This window comes from Muscardinus avellanarius, assembly GCF_963383645.1.
Source record: "Muscardinus avellanarius genome assembly, chromosome: 16".
Lineage (NCBI taxonomy): Eukaryota > Metazoa > Chordata > Mammalia > Rodentia > Gliridae > Muscardinus > Muscardinus avellanarius.
In genome coordinates this window covers 45,527,852-45,546,249 of record NC_137802.1, presented here as the reverse complement: position 1 = coordinate 45,546,249, position 18,398 = coordinate 45,527,852, and the positions used below count along the sequence as shown (strand labels likewise).

The window sequence follows — 18,398 nt, the reverse complement described above, 5'->3', positions numbered from 1 at the left end:
AGTGGAGAGTCTGAGAATAGGTCAGATTCAGGATGTATTTTTGAGTGGAGTGAGCTACTAGACTTACAGTTGGATTCAGTGTGAGTTGTGAAAAAGAGAAGAATCAAGGACATACAGGTTTTGGCCTGATTGCCATTTATTGATACTGGGAACATTTGGGATGGAGCAGTGTGGGAAATGCTACTTGTTCTGTTTTAACCTTGCTGTGTTAGTGGTGAAACTGAACAGGCAGTTGGAAATGAGGCCTCAGTTCTCAGATGATGAAACCAAAACTATTGAGAGCTGATATGATTTGTCTGAGATCATGTAACTGTAGTGTTCAGTTTCCCCGTAGACTTGAAACCAAGTTAAGATTGTTTTCATTTTTCCTCGCTCTCTTCTCCCAATTCTTCAGTTTCTTATTCATTGTACAGTGGAAATAATCCAGGCTTAGAGTCATCAGGCTTATTTAAAACCTTAGTTTTACCACCAGATATCTGTGATCATTTCACTTTTGATTCTTAGTTAACAGCTGAGAAAGCATAATATGAAGCTTGACTTATCTCTTTCTTACAGAGATGATGATAATAACTGTACTTTTTAAAGTACAACATACATTCAAGAGATTATTACTTATTCTTATGGTTTAAGTAAACGTAGTCTTAGAGGCAGGTGGATTTATTGACATTGTTGATGGTTGCAGGTGAGAGCACAGAGCCGGGATAAGCAGATAGAAGAAAGGATGCTGTCCCACAGGCAAGATGACAACAACAGGCATGCAACCAGGCACCAGGTACGGGCCTTGTGAAAGCTCTGGCCATTCACAGTTTGAGATCTATTTCTTGGATCTCCTGTGCCCTTTTAAGTGTCTTTTCGGCATATCCATGCCTCTTGTTTCCCATGTTACGTCTAAATAACTGGTCTTCTAGGTGTTATAAACTCAGAATCATGTTTCTTTTTTAAATAGTAAATTTTCTTAAAGCAAAACTTCTGTCTCAATTAGAGGGATCAAGCTATTTATAATGTAGCAGTAATAGTAAAAATCTTCTAATTATTTGAAAGATTATACTTACTGTTCAATTTCCTCATATTACATCCTCTTTTTTAACCCATCCTACTTTGCTTTCAAACTCCCTCCACTTTGCTGCTGGCCCATTTCCAGGGTCTCTATTGACTTTCCTCAGGAATTGACACTTGTCGACTAGGTCATTTCTCTCTGTCCCCATGATTTCCAGGAACCATCCTGGCTATGTTCTAATCCTCACGCCCTTCTCAACATTCAGGCCTTGTAGATTGTACTTAATTCCACCTTCTTTCCTAAGTAACTGGGTCTTTACTCTTGCAGTTTTCCTGTCTGGAACTCTATACTTGTACAAAGAAGAAATTATATTTATCCTTTAAGGTCTTGTGCAACTCTTAGCTATTGTAGGAATTCTTTCCAAACCCTCTGCCACCATCACTGAATCTTTTTGTCATGTTATCTCTATGAAATGTTCTCAAAATGCTAGCCTTTGTCACATATTACACATACTTACCCTCTAGTTATCTGTTTTTGCAGTTAGAGTATAGGTAGATAGCAGAGGGACCCTGGTGGTAAAGAAGTTTGGCTTTGGCGCCAAACATCTGATCTGAACACTGTGATTCGTTTATTCTAGTTCTTGTCTTGGGTAGATCGACTAATGTCCCTAATAAACTTTATTTCTTTGTTGATAAAAGAAGAGAGTAATGCCTAGCTGGCACGATAGTCAGCTAAATTATGTATATAACGTACCTATCCCCAGTGCTTGGCAGGTAAAAAAGCACTTTATAAGTGGTAACTAACATTTTTTTTTATTATCTGTCGTAGGTTATAGTCTTACTGTTTTTCTGTTTTTACTTACTTTTGTATCATTGTTCATCAGATCAGTAAGCATTAATTCAAAACAATAAGCATTCGGTAAATGCTTTTCTGAGTTGAGATGATCATAGTTTGCATTTCTAAGTTCATATTTAAAAAGCAGTAAAGGTAGAGGTGATGGTTCAGGTGATGACAGAACCTTATTTGGAATTATAAACATTTTCATATTCACATGGTGACTGTAATGTTTCTGGCAGGCTTTTTTTCCCCTTTATTTTTTAAAGTTTTGGTGCTTTTGAACCAGGTGTGGTGGTGCACACCTGTAATCCCAGTACTTGGGAGGCTAAACAGGAGAACCGCAATTTCAAGACCAGCCAGGGCACCAGGTGTGGTGGTGCACCCTTAGAATCTCAGTATTTGGGAGGCTAAGACAGGAGGATGGCAGGTTCTTGGCCAGCCTCAGCAACTTGGTGAGATACTCTGCAACTTAGTGAGACCCTGTTTCAAAATAAAGGATAAAAAATAGGGCTGCAGGTGTAGCTCAGAGGTAGAATGCCTTTGGTTTCAATCTCCAGTACCGAAAAAGAAAAAAGAAAAAAAAAAAAAAAAAGACCAGCCAGGGTAATTTAGTGAGATTCTGTTTCAAAATAAAAATAAAAAGGGGCTGGGCATGGTGGCTCACACTTGTAATTCCAGCATTTGGGAGGCTGAGACAGGAGGTTTGCAGTTCAAGGATAGCCTCAGCTTTTTAGTGAGGCCCTTTGCAACTCAGTGAGTTTCAAAATAAAGAATAAAAAATAGGGTTGGGTGTGTAGCTCAGAAGTAGAATGCCCCTGGATTCCATTCCAGTGCCGCAAAAAAAATTAAAAAAAGAAAGGACTGGATGTGTATCTTGGGGATAGAATGCCCGTGAGTTCAATCTCCAGTACAAGTGTGGTGGCGCATGCCTATAATTGCAGTACTTAGGAGGCTCACACGGGATATTGCAGGTTCGAAGCCAGCCTCAGCAAGTGAGGCTTAGTGAGGCACTGTCTTTCAGGGCTGGGGCTGTAGCACAGAGGTAGAATAGCCCCTAGGTTCAATTCCTAGTACCACATACAACAACGAAAAGACAGACTTAGTAAAAAAGAAAAAATTTTAATGTGCTTTTGAAGTTTTATTTTGTAATGAGGTTTTTTTTACTTAGCTTCTCAGTTTTCTCCTTTTTCCTTTTAGGCACCAACAGAGAGGCAGCTGCGATACAAGGAAAAGGTGGCTGAACTCAGGAAGAAAAGAAATTCTGGACTGAGCAAAGAACAGAAAGAGAAATATATGGTGAGAAAATGTTCAGTATGTAATAAGCATGACCTCCTATTGCATTTGATTTACTTTTGCCATTAAAGCTTTTGTCTTTCAGATTGCCATTTAATATTTTCTAGGAGTTAGTATCAAGGGAATATCTAGTGAACACTATGTGAATACTAAGTGACTTATCTCTGGCGCTTAAAGCCTATTTATTTATTTTGGTTCTGAGGATGAGCCCAGGAGCATTCTACCTCTGAGCTACACCCCCATCTCTTTTTCTTTTTTCTTTGTATTTAACTTAATTAATTATTTATTTTATTTGGGTTTTTTTTGGTGGTACTGGGGATGGAACCCTTCTACCTCCGGGCTACACTCCCAGACCTATTTTATATTTTATTTAGAAACAGGATCTCTTAAGCCAGCTGAGGCTGGCTTCGAACCTGCGTGATCCTCCTGTCTCAGCCTCCAAGCACGGTGCGCCACCACGCCCGGCTTTTCTTTTTGTTTTTGTGTTTTTGTTTTTGTTGGTACTGGGGTTCCTGGAAACCCTTCTACCTCCGGGCTACGCTCCGAGACCAATTTTATATTTTTATTTGGAAACGGGGTCTCTTAAGCCAGCACGGCTGGCTTCGAACCCGCGTGATCCTCCTTTCTGCATCTCCCAAGCGTGGGGATTACAAGTGTGTGCCACCACACCCTGCTTTCTTTTTTATTTTGAAATAGAGTCCTGCTAAGTTGCTGAGGAACTCTATAAATTGTCTTCGAACCTGTGATCCTCCTGTCTCAGCCTCCCAAGTACTGAGATTATAGGTGTGCTAAAGCTTATCATAGATTCCCTAAATGGGCTGTAGAATGTGAAAATAGGAGATACTGGAACAGTGAAATACAGTTAGAATTTATATTATTTGCAGTGCTGGCAATCAAACTCAGGGCCTTGTGGTGTTTTTTGGGTTTTGTTTTGTTTTGTTTTGTTTTGTTGTTGTTTGCGGTACTAGTGGTCATTCTACCTCCAAGCTATTTTATTCAACCCCCAGCCCTATTTTATTCTTTATTTTGAAACAGGGTTTCACTAAGTTGTGAAGGGCCTCACAAGTTGCTGAGGCTGGCTTCAAACCTGCAATCTTCCTGTCTCAGCCTCCCAAGTACTAGAATCAGAATTACCAGGTTTAAAAATTGTTTTTAATTAAATTAAGTTAAATTTAACTTTTGGTCCTAGAAATTCAGCCAAGGCTATTGTGAGTAGTAGGTCAGCACTCTTGCCACTAAGCTATAGCACCCCTGAGAAGAAATTTTAACAGGATAAAGACACAGGTGAATGGTTTCTTCAAATGCTAATATATGTGGGAAATCTATGATGCTCTTCTGAAATAGAGCCTTCCTTTCTATCACCATTGTCTTGGCTCCTCTTCTGGGGGAGGAGGGAATGTAGAGTCTAGAGTGGAGGAAGAAGTTACCCTTCTTCAAGAGAAGTTTCTCTTGTCGTATTTCCTTCCAGAAGACAGGTTATTGTAGTGACTGCCATGGTAAGATTTTAAAGTTATTTAAAACTGTATTTTTTATATGCTTTTGATTCTCTATGACTTTTCTTTTAATCTTGTTTAATATTTAATAAAATATTTAAGAATCTAGCCTGTATGCCAGGCTTGGTGGTACACGCTTGTAATCCCAGCAATCCAGAGGCTGAGACCGGAAGATCATGGTTCGTGGACAACCTTAGCTACTTAGTGAGGCCCTCTGCAACTCAGAACCGGTTTCAAAATAAAAAATAGGGCAGTGGCTGTAGCTTGGAGGTCAAATGCCCATGGGATCCATCCCCAAACCTGCAAAAAAAAAAAAAAAAAATCTAGTCTGTTTTTCCTGTGTACCTGGACTGCAATTTTAAAGTAGGAGCCTTACATACTTGGGAGACAGTAGATTGGTGGCTGTTACAGTGGTTCAAGTAAAAGAATTTATAAAAGACTACTTAGTCCAGCTTCCCTTTTTAGTACTTGCAGATTTTCCTTTCAGTATAACATCTTAAAACAGTAAGACTTGCTGAGTGTGGTGGCACACTCCTTTAATCTCAGTACTTGGAAGGGTTAGGAGGATCACAGGGTTAAGGCCAGTTTCAGCAACTTAGCAAGGCTCTAAGCAACTCAGTGAGACCCTGTTTCTAAATAAAATTGATCTGGGAGTACTGCTCAGAGGTAGAATTCTCCTGGGTTCAATCCCCAACACTACACACACATACACACACCCTCAAAAAAACAGTGATTCTGGGAATCTGTTATTTGTTTTATTCTCAACTCAGAAAATATCTCCTGGATCTCAGGACTCTAGGGATTGGTAGCACTTCTGAGTTTCAATACTTTATATTTTGTACTGTCTTCCATGATGTTGTAGGTGCCCTTACTTATTTATTTATTTTGGCTGTACCAGGGATGGAACCCGGGGACATTCTACCTCCGAGCTATACCCCCCAGCCATATTTTTAACTCTTTATTTTGAAACATGGTCTCATTAGTTTGGGGAGGGTCTCACTAAGTAGCTGAAACTGGCCATGAACCTGCGATCCTCCTGTCTCAGCTTCCCAAGTACACCACCACGCCTCACTCACTCACTTCCTTCCTTCCTTCCTCCTTCATCCATTTATTTTGTGATACCGAGGATTGAACCCAGAGGCATTCTATCTCTGAACTATACCCCCCAGCCCTTTTTTCATTTTTTATTTTGAAATGGCCTCACTAGCTGGGCGTGGTGGTGCATGCTTATAATACCCACGCTTGGGAGGCGAGACAGGAGGATCGCGCAGGTTTGAAGCCAGCCGTGCTGGCTTAAGAGACCCTGTTTCCAAATAATAAAGTATGAAGAATAGGTCTGGGAGTGTAGCCCGGAGGTAGAAGGGCTTCCAGAAATCCCAGTACCACCATAAATAAATAAATAAATAAATAAATAAATAAATAAATAAATAAATAAAATGGCCTCACTAGGTTGCTGAGAGTCTTGGTAAGTTCCTGAGGCTGGTCTTGAACTTGGGATCATCCTCTCTCAGCTTCCAAGTATGGGATGGTGTGTGCCACCATGCTCAGCTTGGAGGTGCCCATTTAGAGAGAGATGACACTCCTTTTTGGAGCTGTCGAACATGTCTTCAGACCCACTAGGCTGGGTAGTAGATGTCTCTGGCATTAACCTAAACTGTCTGTGCTCCATCTCTACCTCATAGTATGTAGGCACTAAGTAAAAAGCTTATGATTGTGGTTGTTAGCCAATGAAATGAAATGTACTCACTTTTTAGAAGCAGGGAGTATCATGCTCTGGTTATTACCTTAGGAACACAGACAGACCTATGGCAATACTCGGGAACCTCTCTTGGAAAACCTGACAAGCGAGTATGACTTGGATCTTTTCCGAAGAGCACAAGCCCGGGCTTCGGAGGATTTGGTAAGTATTAAAACCTCAAGGTCGAGGACCCTTGTGAAAGACACTTAAAACTGCCAAGAAAAATGATTAGCTTTGGTTGGATGGGAATGAAAGGTCCCTTGCTGGTTAAATCGCCTCCCTTCTTCCTCCTGCTGTCCTCTTGCAGCTGCCCTTCCCATTTGTATTTAAAATGAATCACACCTCCTCCTGGATTTCTTATTTTTTCTCTCCTTTCCATCTTAATTAGAAGTTCCATTGAGGTAATGAGGCTGGGTAAAAAACAGTGGATCCCCTTTGTCTCTGATAATTTGCAATTCTGTGAACCTGGGAACTGGGAAGAACCCATTCCTTTTATTGTCTCTTTAACCCCGCAGGACCTCCCCGTTTGTAAGGTTTCTTCACTTAACTTTAATACAGTTATCATCCTAAAAGCATGAAAATAACAGTGAATGGGGAATAATGGGAAAGGCTATTGTCAAGTATTTCATTTTATTTATTTTGTGCTGCTGGACATCAAACCCAGGGCATTCTGCCTCCAGACTACACTCCCAGCCCTGTTTTATTTCTCTCTTTTTTTTTCAGAACTGGGGATTGAACCCAGGGATATTCTACCTCTGATGAGCTACACCCCCAGCCCTTTTTTTTAATTCTTTATTTTGAAACAGGGCCTCACTAAGAAACTGAGGCTGGCTGCAAACCTGCGGTTCTCCTGCCTCAGCCCAAGTACTAGGATTATAAGGGTACACTGCCATTCCTGGCTTCTATTTTATTATTTATTTGGAAACAGAGTGTTGCTAAGTTGCTGAGACCCTCACTAAGGTGCTGAGGCTGCCTTGAACCTGAGATCCTCCTATCTCAGCTTTCCAAATATGGGATTACAGGCCCTGTGCTTATTTTTGAAATGAGTCTCGCTATGTTGCTCAGACTCATATTCAACTAGCATGTTAGAGTGATCCTCCCGCTCGGCCTCCCCAGTGCTGGGACTATAGGTGCACACCACTGTACCCAGCTACTGTTGTCAGATATTTCAGAATTAAACTTTGATACAACGGTAGTTTCTTACTGCTTTTTATTTACAAGTTTATGCTTTGATTTGACTTTAAGCAGAACTTTTTTTTTCCTACAAGGGATTAAACCCTCCAAGCTACACCCTCACCCTCAGCTCATTTTTTTTTGGTACTGGAGATTGAACCCAGGGGCACTGTACCTCCGAGCTACAACCCTCAGCCGTACTTTTTATTTTTTTGGTGGTACTGGGGGTGGAACCTAGAGGCTTTCTCCTCCAGGCTATACTCCCAGACCTATTTTATATTTTACTTGGAAACAGGGTCTCACTAAGTTGCTGAGAGCCTCACTAAGTAGCTGAGGTTGGCTTTGAACCTGTGCGATCCTCCTGTCTCAGCTTCCCAAGCACTGAAATTAGAAGCATATGCCACCACGCCCGGCTTTTTTTTTTTTTTTCTTTATTTTTTGAAACAGTCTCACTGAGTTGCAAAGCAGGGCCTCACTAAGTAGTAGCTGAGGCTGTCCACGAACCACTATCCTCCTGTCTCAGCCTCCCAAATGCTGGGATTACAAGCATGCACCACCAACACCCAGCTTCCCACTATCTTTCTGTCTCAGCCTCTTGAGTATTGGGATTTCAAGTGTGTCCCACTATACCCAGTCTAGCTCAATTTTATTTATTTGGAATTAGGGACTCAGTAGCTTGTTGAGAGCCTTGCAAAGTTACTGAGGCTGCCTTTGAACCTGCAATCCTCCTTTCTTAGCTCCCCAAGTACTAGGATTACAAGAATGTGCCACCACACCCAGCTCCTAGGCAGTTTTTTTTGGTATTGGGAATGGAACCCAGGGACATTCTGCCTCTGAGCTACACCCCTCAGCCTTATTATTTTTATTCTTTATTCTGAAACAAGGTCTCACTAAGTTGCAGAGGGCAATTCAATCCCAGTACTGAGACAAGGGGATTGCAGGTTTGAGGTCAGCCTCAGCAATTTAGCAAGACCCTGTTTCCAAATAAAAAATAGGGCTGGGGTATAGCTCAGAGGTAGAATGCCCCTGAATTCAATACCTAGCACCTAAAAATAAAAATAAAAACAGAGAATAGCCTGATCCACACCTGTAATCCCAGTACTTGAGAAGCTGAAACAGGAGGATCACAAGTTAGAGGCTAGCATGCAGTAATTTTGTGAGAGCTTGTTTCAAAAGGGTATAGCTCAGAGGTAGAATGCCTCTGGGTTCAATCCCCAGTAACCCTCCTCTGCACAAACACCACCACCACAAACACACAAAGTAAATTCAAATCTCTGACCTTTTTTTTGTCTTCTTGGCAATAGGAGAAGTTAAGGCTACAAGGCCAAATCACAGAGGGGAGCAACATGATTAAAACAATTGCTTTTGGTCGGTATGAACTTGATACTTGGTACCATTCTCCCTATCCTGAAGAATATGCACGGCTGGGACGTCTTTATATGTGTGAATTCTGTTTAAAATATATGAAGAGCCAAACGATACTCCGACGGCACATGGTAAGCTGTTCTGGGTTCCTCTGCCTTGACCATGTACATGATATATAGGATTTCTAGATTTTGCCCTAGAGATAACATCTATCCAAGCAATGAGATAAAGGGATTGAGAACTGAAAACCACATTTCAGGATGAGCTGTACAGCCTGTGGCATGGCTGGTGCTGGATGGCACTCCGAGCTCTTAACCACATCCATCATACGTATTTCCATCTTTCTTGCTTTCTGATCTTCTCCATTTCTTTCTCAATTAGAATTACCTCTGTCCACAGTTTTTTAGGTTCCAAACTAGATGAAAATACAAGGACTTCATTAGACAAGGCAGAGACAGTGTGGCTTGCCTTTTAGGCAGTGGATATCCAAGAAGTATGTGTTCCAAACATATATGAAGGAGACCAGCTTGTGACAAGATTATAAAATTAGTAGAAGCCGGGTGTGGTAGCGCACGCTTGTAATTCCAGCATTCTGGAGGAACGCGGTTCATGGACAGCCTCAGCTACGTAGTGAGGCCCTCCGCTACTTAGTGAGACCCTGTTTCAAAATAAAGAATAAAAATAGGGCAGGGGATGTGGATTGGAGGTCCAATGCCCCTGGGTTCCTTCCCTAGACCCGCAAAAAATAAAATTAGTAGAATATGTCCTTGGATGCCTCACTCTGGCAATTGAACCCAGGGACATTCTACCTCTGAGTGACAACCCCAACCCTATTTTTCATTCTTTATTTGAAACAGGGTCTGACTGAGTTACAAAGGGCCTTACTAAGTAGCTGAGGCTGGCTGTGAACCCGGATCCTCCTGTCTCAGCCTCTCAAGTACTGGGATTACAAGCGTGCACCACCACGCCCAGCTCAGTGCTTCTGGTTTCTGAGCATTCTTTTATCTGTTAAAAATAGGAATAAAGGGCGTAGTTATCACATCTGAAGCAGTGGGAATCAGAATAGTGATTAAAATAGGCTTGTAGCACCGGGTGTGGTGGCACACGCTTGTAATCCCCGTGCTTAGGAGGCGAAGACAGGAGGACCGTGCTGGTTCAAAGCCAGGCCCGCTGGTTTAAGAGACCCTGTTTCCAAAAATAAAAAAGTATAAAATAGGTCTGGGAGTGTAGCCCAGAGGTAGAAGGTCTTCCAGGAACCCCAGTACCACCAAAAAAAAAAAAAAAGAATAAAGACTTGAAATTTTATTCCAATTTGTTTTGTTGTTAACAGATGTCTAAATAGATTTTTTTGTAGCTTTAAGCCACTTTTCTTAGTTGTAAAATAAAAAGCCTTGTCTTAGAAGGAAATTCTGGCATGGAGTAGTGGACCTCTATGGCAGGGGAAAGGGATAGAGATTCGTGTTTAATCAGAAGAACATTTCTATTCTTACAGTCACACTTTTATTTTAGCTCTAAAGCCTTTTAGGGTAACTCTTCTTTCTTCCCCCATCCAACTTTATTTTCCAGGCTTTGTATACATCTATAGCCCATGCTTCCTGTGATTCCTGTCATACTCCCTCCCCAGTGATGATACTGCTTTTTTGTGTTCCCAGCTCTGGAGCACTTGATCTGTATTTTGTGGCCCAGTGCTGCTATGCTCCAAACTCCAGAAGCATCGCCTTATGTAGAGATAGAATAATGAAGGGCAGATGAAAGTTGAGCAGTGGTAGAGACACAGGCTCAGAGAACACTGAGGCCTGGACACTGACGTAGACCAGTAGTGTTTTTAATAATAACTGTGTACCATCTGTACCTTTTGCTTTTTTGTTTAGTAACACGAATGAAATAGCCAAAGAGAAAAGTAGAGGAAACAAGAGAGTCTCGATAAATCTAGGATTGAATAAACCTTCTGACTATTTGGGGTTTACTGTATATATATTGAGTTATAAAAATCAAATCTGCAGAATTATAAACCTATTTTATTTTATTTATTTATTTGGTGGTACTGGGATTCCAGGAAACCCTTCTACCAACGGGCTACACTGCCAGACCTTTTTTTTTTTATATTTTATTTGGAAACAGGGTCTCACTAAGTTGCTGAGAGCCTCACTAAGTAGCTGGGGCTGGCTTCGAACCCGTTCGATCCTCCTGTGTCAGCCTCCCAAGCGCGGGGATTACAAGCGTGTGCCACCATGCCCGGCTTAAAGTGGTCTTTCTTTGGCTTGACTTCTGTTGCTAAATAATTGTGTTGGTTTGGTTATTGTTGTAAAGAACCAGCATTAGTAACAATAGTAGTGGAGATAAGATCAAACTATAGGTAGGGCTTTGAAGCAATTCTAGTTAATAAATATTTGGATTTATGTGTGACACAATTAGAATACATTTCTTGAGTTGACAAAAAATTACAATAAAATTGTATACTAAAAATGTACCTGAACTGAGGTTGTGGCTCGGGGGTAGAATGCTTGCCCAGTATACACAAGGCTCTGGGTTTCTAGTAGCACAAAACAAAAGATATAGGAAAGGAGACAAAATATTCCTACTTTGTGTGTGTGTGTGTGGTACTGTGGATTGAGCCCAGAAGCATTCTACCTCTGAGCTACCCGCTCCCATTTCCTATTTTTATTTTTGTTATGAAACAGGTTCTCACTAGGTTGACAACTCACAACTTGCTGAGGCTGTCCTTGAACCTGCAGTTCTCTTATCTCAGCCTCCAAAGTACTGGGATTACCAGTGTGGGTCAATATGCCCAGCTTACATATACTTCTTTAGACAACACTTTAAAATGTATTGATGTAGTCAGGCGTGGTGGTGCACGTTTGTAATCCCAGCATTCGGGAGGCTGAGACCGAGGATCGGGGTTTGTGGACAGTCTCAACTACTTAGTGAGGCCCTCTGTAACTTAGTGAGACCCTGTTTCAAAATAAAGAATAAAAAATAGGGCAGGGGATTGTAGATCAGAGTTCAAATGCCCCTGGGTTCCATTCCTACACCCTCAAAAAAAAATGTATTAATGTAAATGGCTGAGGGTATAGCTAAAGTGGTAGAGCCTTGCCCAGCATGGACGAGGCCCTAAGTTCCATCCCCAATCCACCCACTCCTCCCCAGAAAAAGTATTTACTTTTCAGTCAGAACCTATTTACAACAATGGCTGACTAGCTGGATACACTAAAACTATTGATAGGGGATGGGGTACCTGTGTGGTAGAGCACTTGCCCAGCATGCACAAGGCCCTTTTGTTCTATCCCTAGTGCTGCAAAAAAACAAAACAACAACAACAAAAAAAAAGGGGACAGCTTGTGCCCCCTTGTGGCCAAATGCTCCCCACTTCCCTATAGCTCAGACCTTCTGCCTTGCCTTTTTTTTTTAAAGCTGTAGAGCTTTCTTTTACTTTCTTACGTAACAACACATTTGTATAGGGTGGGAGCAGATTGTGGTGGTTCATAGTTTTCGTCATGTGGGTTGGTTTTCTAATCTGAAAAATGATGGTAATAGGAGATAATGTGAAGTTATTGGTAAAGGTGAGAGAGTAAAGTACTTAGCAGCTCTAAGCTTGAATAAGCTGCTTAATAGTTTTCCTGTTGGCATGCAGCATTTTATAATAAGCAAGGGTATTCTTGCTTATCTGGCTTTTACATAGTAGATAATTTTAATATCCTGGGCCAAGACAAAGCCAGAATATAATCCAGAAAACTTGTTCTAAATGCCTATAAAAATGTCATAAACATACTGCAGTGACTTTAGATGCCTTTATTTGTTTTTACTAGGGGGGATCTGTTTTGCTGTGTTCTTAAGTGTTCCCAACTGTCCCTCAGATTACATAACCAAATTTGACCTGTGATTTCCTTTCCCTTTGAGGAAACTTTTCCATAGGGAGGCCTTGACTTCCTAATATGAATTCCATTTTCTTGCAGGCCAAGTGTGTGTGGAAACATCCACCAGGTGATGAGATATATCGAAAAGGCTCAATCTCTGTGTTTGAAGTAGATGGCAAGAAAAATAAGGTAAAACATGTCAATAAAAAGAAGTGGTAATGTACACTCATGGATTCTAAAGGAGTTATTTTAAATTCATCATAGAGGAGTTCTGTTGCATGCAAAATAATATCATTATTTTTAGGCCTTTATCTGATGTTTTTGGAAATCATTGGCCTACACAGAAACTGTCTTCCTCTCTTGCAGATTTACTGCCAAAATCTGTGTCTGCTGGCCAAGCTTTTTCTGGACCACAAGACATTATATTATGATGTTGAACCCTTCCTGTTCTATGTTATGACAGAAGCGGACAACACTGGATGTCACCTGATTGGATATTTTTCCAAGGTCAGCATAATTGGGAGATTAAGAAGTTAATGGCTGAGCTGGGAGTGGTAGTGCACATTTGTAATCCCAGTACTTGGGAGGCTGAGACAGGGGGTTTGCAGGTTCCTAGATGTCAGCTAGTTAGGCCCTCTGCAACTTTGTGAGACACTGTTTCAAAATAAAGAATAAAAAATAGGGTTGGGGGGTATAGGTCAGAGGTAAAATGCCCCTGAGTTCAATCAATCTCCAGTACTGCAAAAAAAAAAAAAAAAAAAAATCTAATGGCTGAGCCTGGCACAGAGGCACACACTTGTAATCCTAGTACTTCAGATGCTGAGATAGGAGGATTGCGGGTTCATGGCAAGTCTCAGCTACTTAGGCTCTCAGCAACTTAGTAAGACCTGTTTCAAAGTAAAGAATAAAATAGGTCTGGGGAATGTAGCTCAGAGGTAGAATGCCTCTGGGTTCAATACACACACACACACACACACACACACACACACACACACACACACCTAATGACTAGAGTAGGAGCGATTGATTTTGGTATTTGAGCGCTCACATCCCTGGGAAGAGGTGATAAAAACAGCCCTTCCCTTAAAAAAATAAAGAAGGCCTTTAAAGACATGAGGCCATATTTGGCTTTTGGCTTTTTAGTATAACAATTTAATTGAAATAAAATTCACATACCAGACAGTTCACCTACTTAAAGTATATAGTTCACTGATTTTTGGTGTATTCACAGAGTTAATGTGAACTATCATGCAATCATGACAGCTTTTATTCCCTCAGAAAGAAACCCTATATATATCAGCTGTCAGTCCCCATTTCTGCTCTGCTCCTCCCAGGCCTTTTGTGTCTATAAATTCACTCATTTGGATAATGCATATAAGTAGAATCATACAATATGATTGGATTTTTTGATTCCCTTCCAGAATGAGTACTGAGCCACTCCCCAGGCCACTTAGCCAGACATATTGCAAGCAGCCTATTTTATATCTGTGCACATGCTGACCTTTGCTCCCAGACCCTTAATGATTTGTGTTCATCTGCTCTTGATTTTAGGAAAAGAATTCATTCCTGAACTATAATGTATCCTGTATCCTTACCATGCCACAGTACATGCGGCAGGGCTACGGCAAGATGCTCATTGATTTCAGTAAGTGAGACTGCTCAGTCATCCAAAAGTCAGGGACTGTGGGACTCTTTTTGTCTGTTTGTCCTGTAGTCTCTGCAGTTCCTGAAATGTAAGTTGAGGTATACTGATAGCTTTCAAATGAGTGAGCAAATGGGGTAAACCTGCACATTGTCTGTCTGATAACACATCGAACACTTCTTGAATATGGGAATCCGAGTAGGTATTAATTAGTAGACGATGCAAAGGATGATAAAGTAAGCTCTTCCAGGATTAATCCAGTTTGAGACTTAAACAGAACGCATACATGCATAAGGCTTTAAAATCTCTTTGATGTTTGGGATTTTGATTTTGTAAGGACTTGTATAGAAACAATTCATATACCTGATACACAAGCCTTGATTACTACACTCTTTCTTCATTGATCATAGATTCCATGTTTATGAATTTATCTACTCATTAAAATTCATTTGTAACCCCAAGAATCAGTCTTGGTGCTTTTATGGTCATTCATGGATATGCACAAAGCAGGAAAAGAGTTCCCAAATACACTCATTCTCAGCTGTGTTCAGATAGGTGCCATTTCAACTCTTGTATTTGAACAAGTGTCATTTTCACGGTCTCTTAGTGCTACTTTTCCACATTTTGGGCTCCCTTTTGGTGATTTTAAATGGCCTCTAAGCCAGGTGTGGTGATACACATCTGTCGTCCTAGTGCTTGGGAGGCTGAGATAGGAGGATTACAGGTTCAATGATAGCCTCAGCAACATAATTAGATCTTGCTTCCCAGTTAAAAAAAAAAAAAAAAAAACTTAAAAAAGAGAAAAATAAAATAAAAGGCTGGGGGTATAGCTTGAAGGTTATACTGCCTTTGGATTAAATCCCCAGTGCAAAAAAAAAAAAAAAATTAAAAGATCCCTAAACATAATATTGATGTGCTCTTCCTAAGCACTGGTAAACCCACAGTGGTTAGATGAGCTCTTTGCAGGCATGAGTTACAGTGCTGTTGGCTGTAGTTATGAGTTCAGGACCAAGAGTATAAAATAAGGTACTTTTAAACAGAAACATGTAAAATAAGGTCATCTACTGATTAGTTAATGAATGTGATCAGAGGCTCATAAAAACAATCCTGTATTTCTCTTAGGAACAGTGGTTCAATATTTGCTAATCAGTGTTCTCCATGACCTTAAAAATATAATCAGTGTGGTTGTTGAACCTACTGAATTCTATTCAATGTTTACTGTCATTTTAATAAAAATAAAATTTTTAGAATTAGCCTTCTATGCCTTCCTTGATTTCTAAGTCACCTGGAAGAGACCAATCAGAAGTGGCCTAATCCATTTAGGAGAGACCTGCTTATGGAGAACTGTTGTTATTGAAGTCCTGGTGAAGGCTTTCAGATTTTTTTTTTTTTTTGCCATTATAAATAACTGCAAATAAACCTTCTTCGTTTTTTTTTTTTTTTAATACAAAGCCACGCATTACATTTTCCATTGAGCGGCTGAACTAGTTGATACTGACTATACTTCTTGAACCTTCCATGTTAGCGTGTATTTTTTGCTGTTAGGGTGAAATAAAATATTGCTAGAAAAAAGTGTGTGTATTTGTGTCTTGGCAGGTTATTTACTTTCCAAAGTGGAAGAAAAAGTTGGCTCCCCAGAACGTCCACTCTCAGATCTGGGACTCATAAGTTACCGCAGTTACTGGAAAGAAGTGCTTCTTCGTTACTTGCACAATTTCCAAGGCAAAGAGATTTCTATCAAAGGTTGGTTTTTAACTCTTTGGAATAGTTACTTGACAACTCCAGCAGATATCCCAACTTTTCCACTTGACCCTTGTTCATGTAAAGATAATCCCCCATTCTGTATTGTATGTAAATAAGAGAAAGGAAGGCCACTCAACTTGGACCATTGCATAGATCCTCACTAAAAGTGCCTAGGATTCCAGAGCAGTTGGCCCCTGGGAATGGTATGAATTGATTTCTTAAAAATTTTAGGAAGAAAACAAGTATTTTGACACATGCAGGGGCTTCTAAGAAGGATATCCCAGCCTTTTATGCAAGGTAGAAGAATTTAGTTTGCAAAGTCTGTATTTGACCTTGATCTCTTAAGGGGCCAAGGTTTAGCTTCTAGCTCTATAGTTATTTGGATTGGTAAAAGTTTTCTGAGCAGTTAGGGTTGAGTACCAAAGATTCTAGCCCTTTGGATTTCCCCTCAGGCAAAGGTAGGCCTTGGCAGAGCTAGGGGGGGTGTGCTTTGGCCAGGTTTTCAGCATTTCTTTGTTTCAGAAATTAGCCAGGAAACAGCTGTGAATCCTGTGGACATTGTAAGTACTCTGCAAGCCCTTCAGATGCTCAAGTATTGGAAAGGAAAGCACCTAGTTTTAAAGAGACAGGTAAGATGTTTTTTGTTTTTGTGCTACTGGGGATTGAACTTCACCAGGGGCATTCTGCCTCCAAGCTAACCCCCCAGCCTTATCTTTGTATACCTTATTTTGAAACAGGGTCTCTCACTAAGTAGCTGAGGCTGGCCACGAACCTGTGGTCCTCCTGTCTCAGCCTTCCAAGTACTGAGATTACAAGCTTGCACTGCCATGCCCAGTTCTGTAAGGTCTTTATCAGCTGCTAGCTCCCTTACTGGATGCCCCTTGAGGCTCAGCAGAGCCAAGGGTGGGGAGTGGGGTGGGAGGCTTATCACCCACAGGAGGGGGGGAACTTCCCTTATGGGAAGGGTTTAACCTTAAGCCTTAAGCACCTTCCAGTGGCCTCATTTCTTTAGCTAGCAAGGAGGCCCATGTGGTCTTTGTTGTTAAGCTTATCTTCTGCCATGTCCTTATCAGGAGCTTTTGTTAAGCTCCTGTCTCAGATTTGCATGACAGCAGTTAAGGAGATTTATGTTGAACAGCACTTCTGTCATTGATGATTTTCTTGGATTAGAAAGAATGACCCATCTGTGCAAGTGGTTTTAAATAGTTTTAACAAATGCCATCTCAACTTAGGGCCACTTGTAATTTTTTTAATTGACTCATACATGTAATAAGGATAGTTAAATAATGATTTTCAACTCTCACTGAGGGCAATATAGAAGAAATGGATTAGGCAGGAAAGTAGTTTGCCAATCACAATACTATTCAATGACTAAGCTGGCTGTGGTGGTGAATCTCTATAATCCCCCTTCTTGAGAGGCTGAGACAGGAGGATTGCAAACTTGAGACTAGCCTCAGCAACTTGGTGAAACTCATCAACCTAGCAAGATCTTGATTCAAAATAAAAAGATTGAGAGTGTAGTTGGGAGGTTGAACTATCTAGGTTCGTTCTCCAAAACCCTTTGGTGATTCTCTCTTGCTAACATGCCTGTGTGTCAAGGCTATTATTTGCATGTGTGTAATAATTTTTCTCATTATTCTTCCCAGGACCTGATTGATGAGTGGATAGCCAAAGAGGCCAAAAGGTCCAACTCCAACAAAACCATGGATCCAAGCTGCTTAAAATGGACCCCTCCCAAGGGCACTTAAAGTGACCTGTCATTCCGAGCCAGTGAACCCCAGCAGTAGGAATCCGTACCCTAGGGATCTGTCTGTCATTTCTGTTGCTCTTGTGATTGGCAAGTACAGTATCCTTTGGGAAGGCCATCCCCCTCAGGACTGTCCTGGCTCCGACCTTCATGTACACTGCAGACGCTGGTTCTGAGGAACTGTTGTTTCGGCCTCAGTGAGGTTGCCTGGATGGAATCTGCATTAGACTCAAGTGCAGATTCTCATAGCACTGACCCAAGGAGTTCTGTTATGGTACTGTACCTGTCCAGTCACTGGTCCTCTCCTCATGTTCTTAGCCCCATGAGGTGTGTTGTGTCCTCTGAACTTTGTACTAGTGCTTCTTGCCACCCGGTCACAGACCTCCAAATACGGTTGCCACCACCAGACCTTTCCAGTTACTCCTTACACATGTTTTGTGGAGGGGCAGAGAAGAGGCAGCACTTGTGTGTGTGCGTGTACTGAGAGGGGTCCATTCTGCTTTGATTTCATCTCAC

At 41.1% G+C, this 18,398-nt stretch overlaps 1 protein-coding gene across 13 annotated transcripts in view; it reads left to right on the top strand.

The window, feature by feature from the left end:
- KAT7 (lysine acetyltransferase 7) overlaps positions 1-17,883 on the top strand; it is a gene marked incomplete at both ends in the record, with an annotated part of 35,378 nt that extends 17,495 nt beyond the window's left edge. For 4 of the 13 annotated variants that reach the window (XM_080712823.1, XM_080712820.1, XM_080712821.1 and 1 more), the window contains 9 exons: positions 3,032-3,130; positions 6,410-6,520; positions 8,836-9,027; positions 12,850-12,939; positions 13,117-13,257; positions 14,302-14,395; positions 15,989-16,135; positions 16,658-16,764; positions 17,782-17,883. In XM_080712823.1, coding sequence (XP_080568949.1) covers positions 3,032-3,130; positions 6,410-6,520; positions 8,836-9,027; positions 12,850-12,939; positions 13,117-13,257; positions 14,302-14,395; positions 15,989-16,135; positions 16,658-16,764; positions 17,782-17,883 — 1,083 coding nt within the window. Of the gene's footprint in view, positions 1-682; positions 773-3,031; positions 3,131-6,409; positions 6,521-8,835; positions 9,028-12,849; positions 12,940-13,116; positions 13,258-14,301; positions 14,396-15,958; positions 16,136-16,657; positions 16,765-17,781 lie in introns of all 13 variants that reach the window. The other 9 variants (XM_080712822.1, XM_080712831.1, XM_080712824.1 and 6 more) reach the window with 6 other exon arrangements.
- Positions 17,884-18,398: the final 515 nt, after the last annotated feature.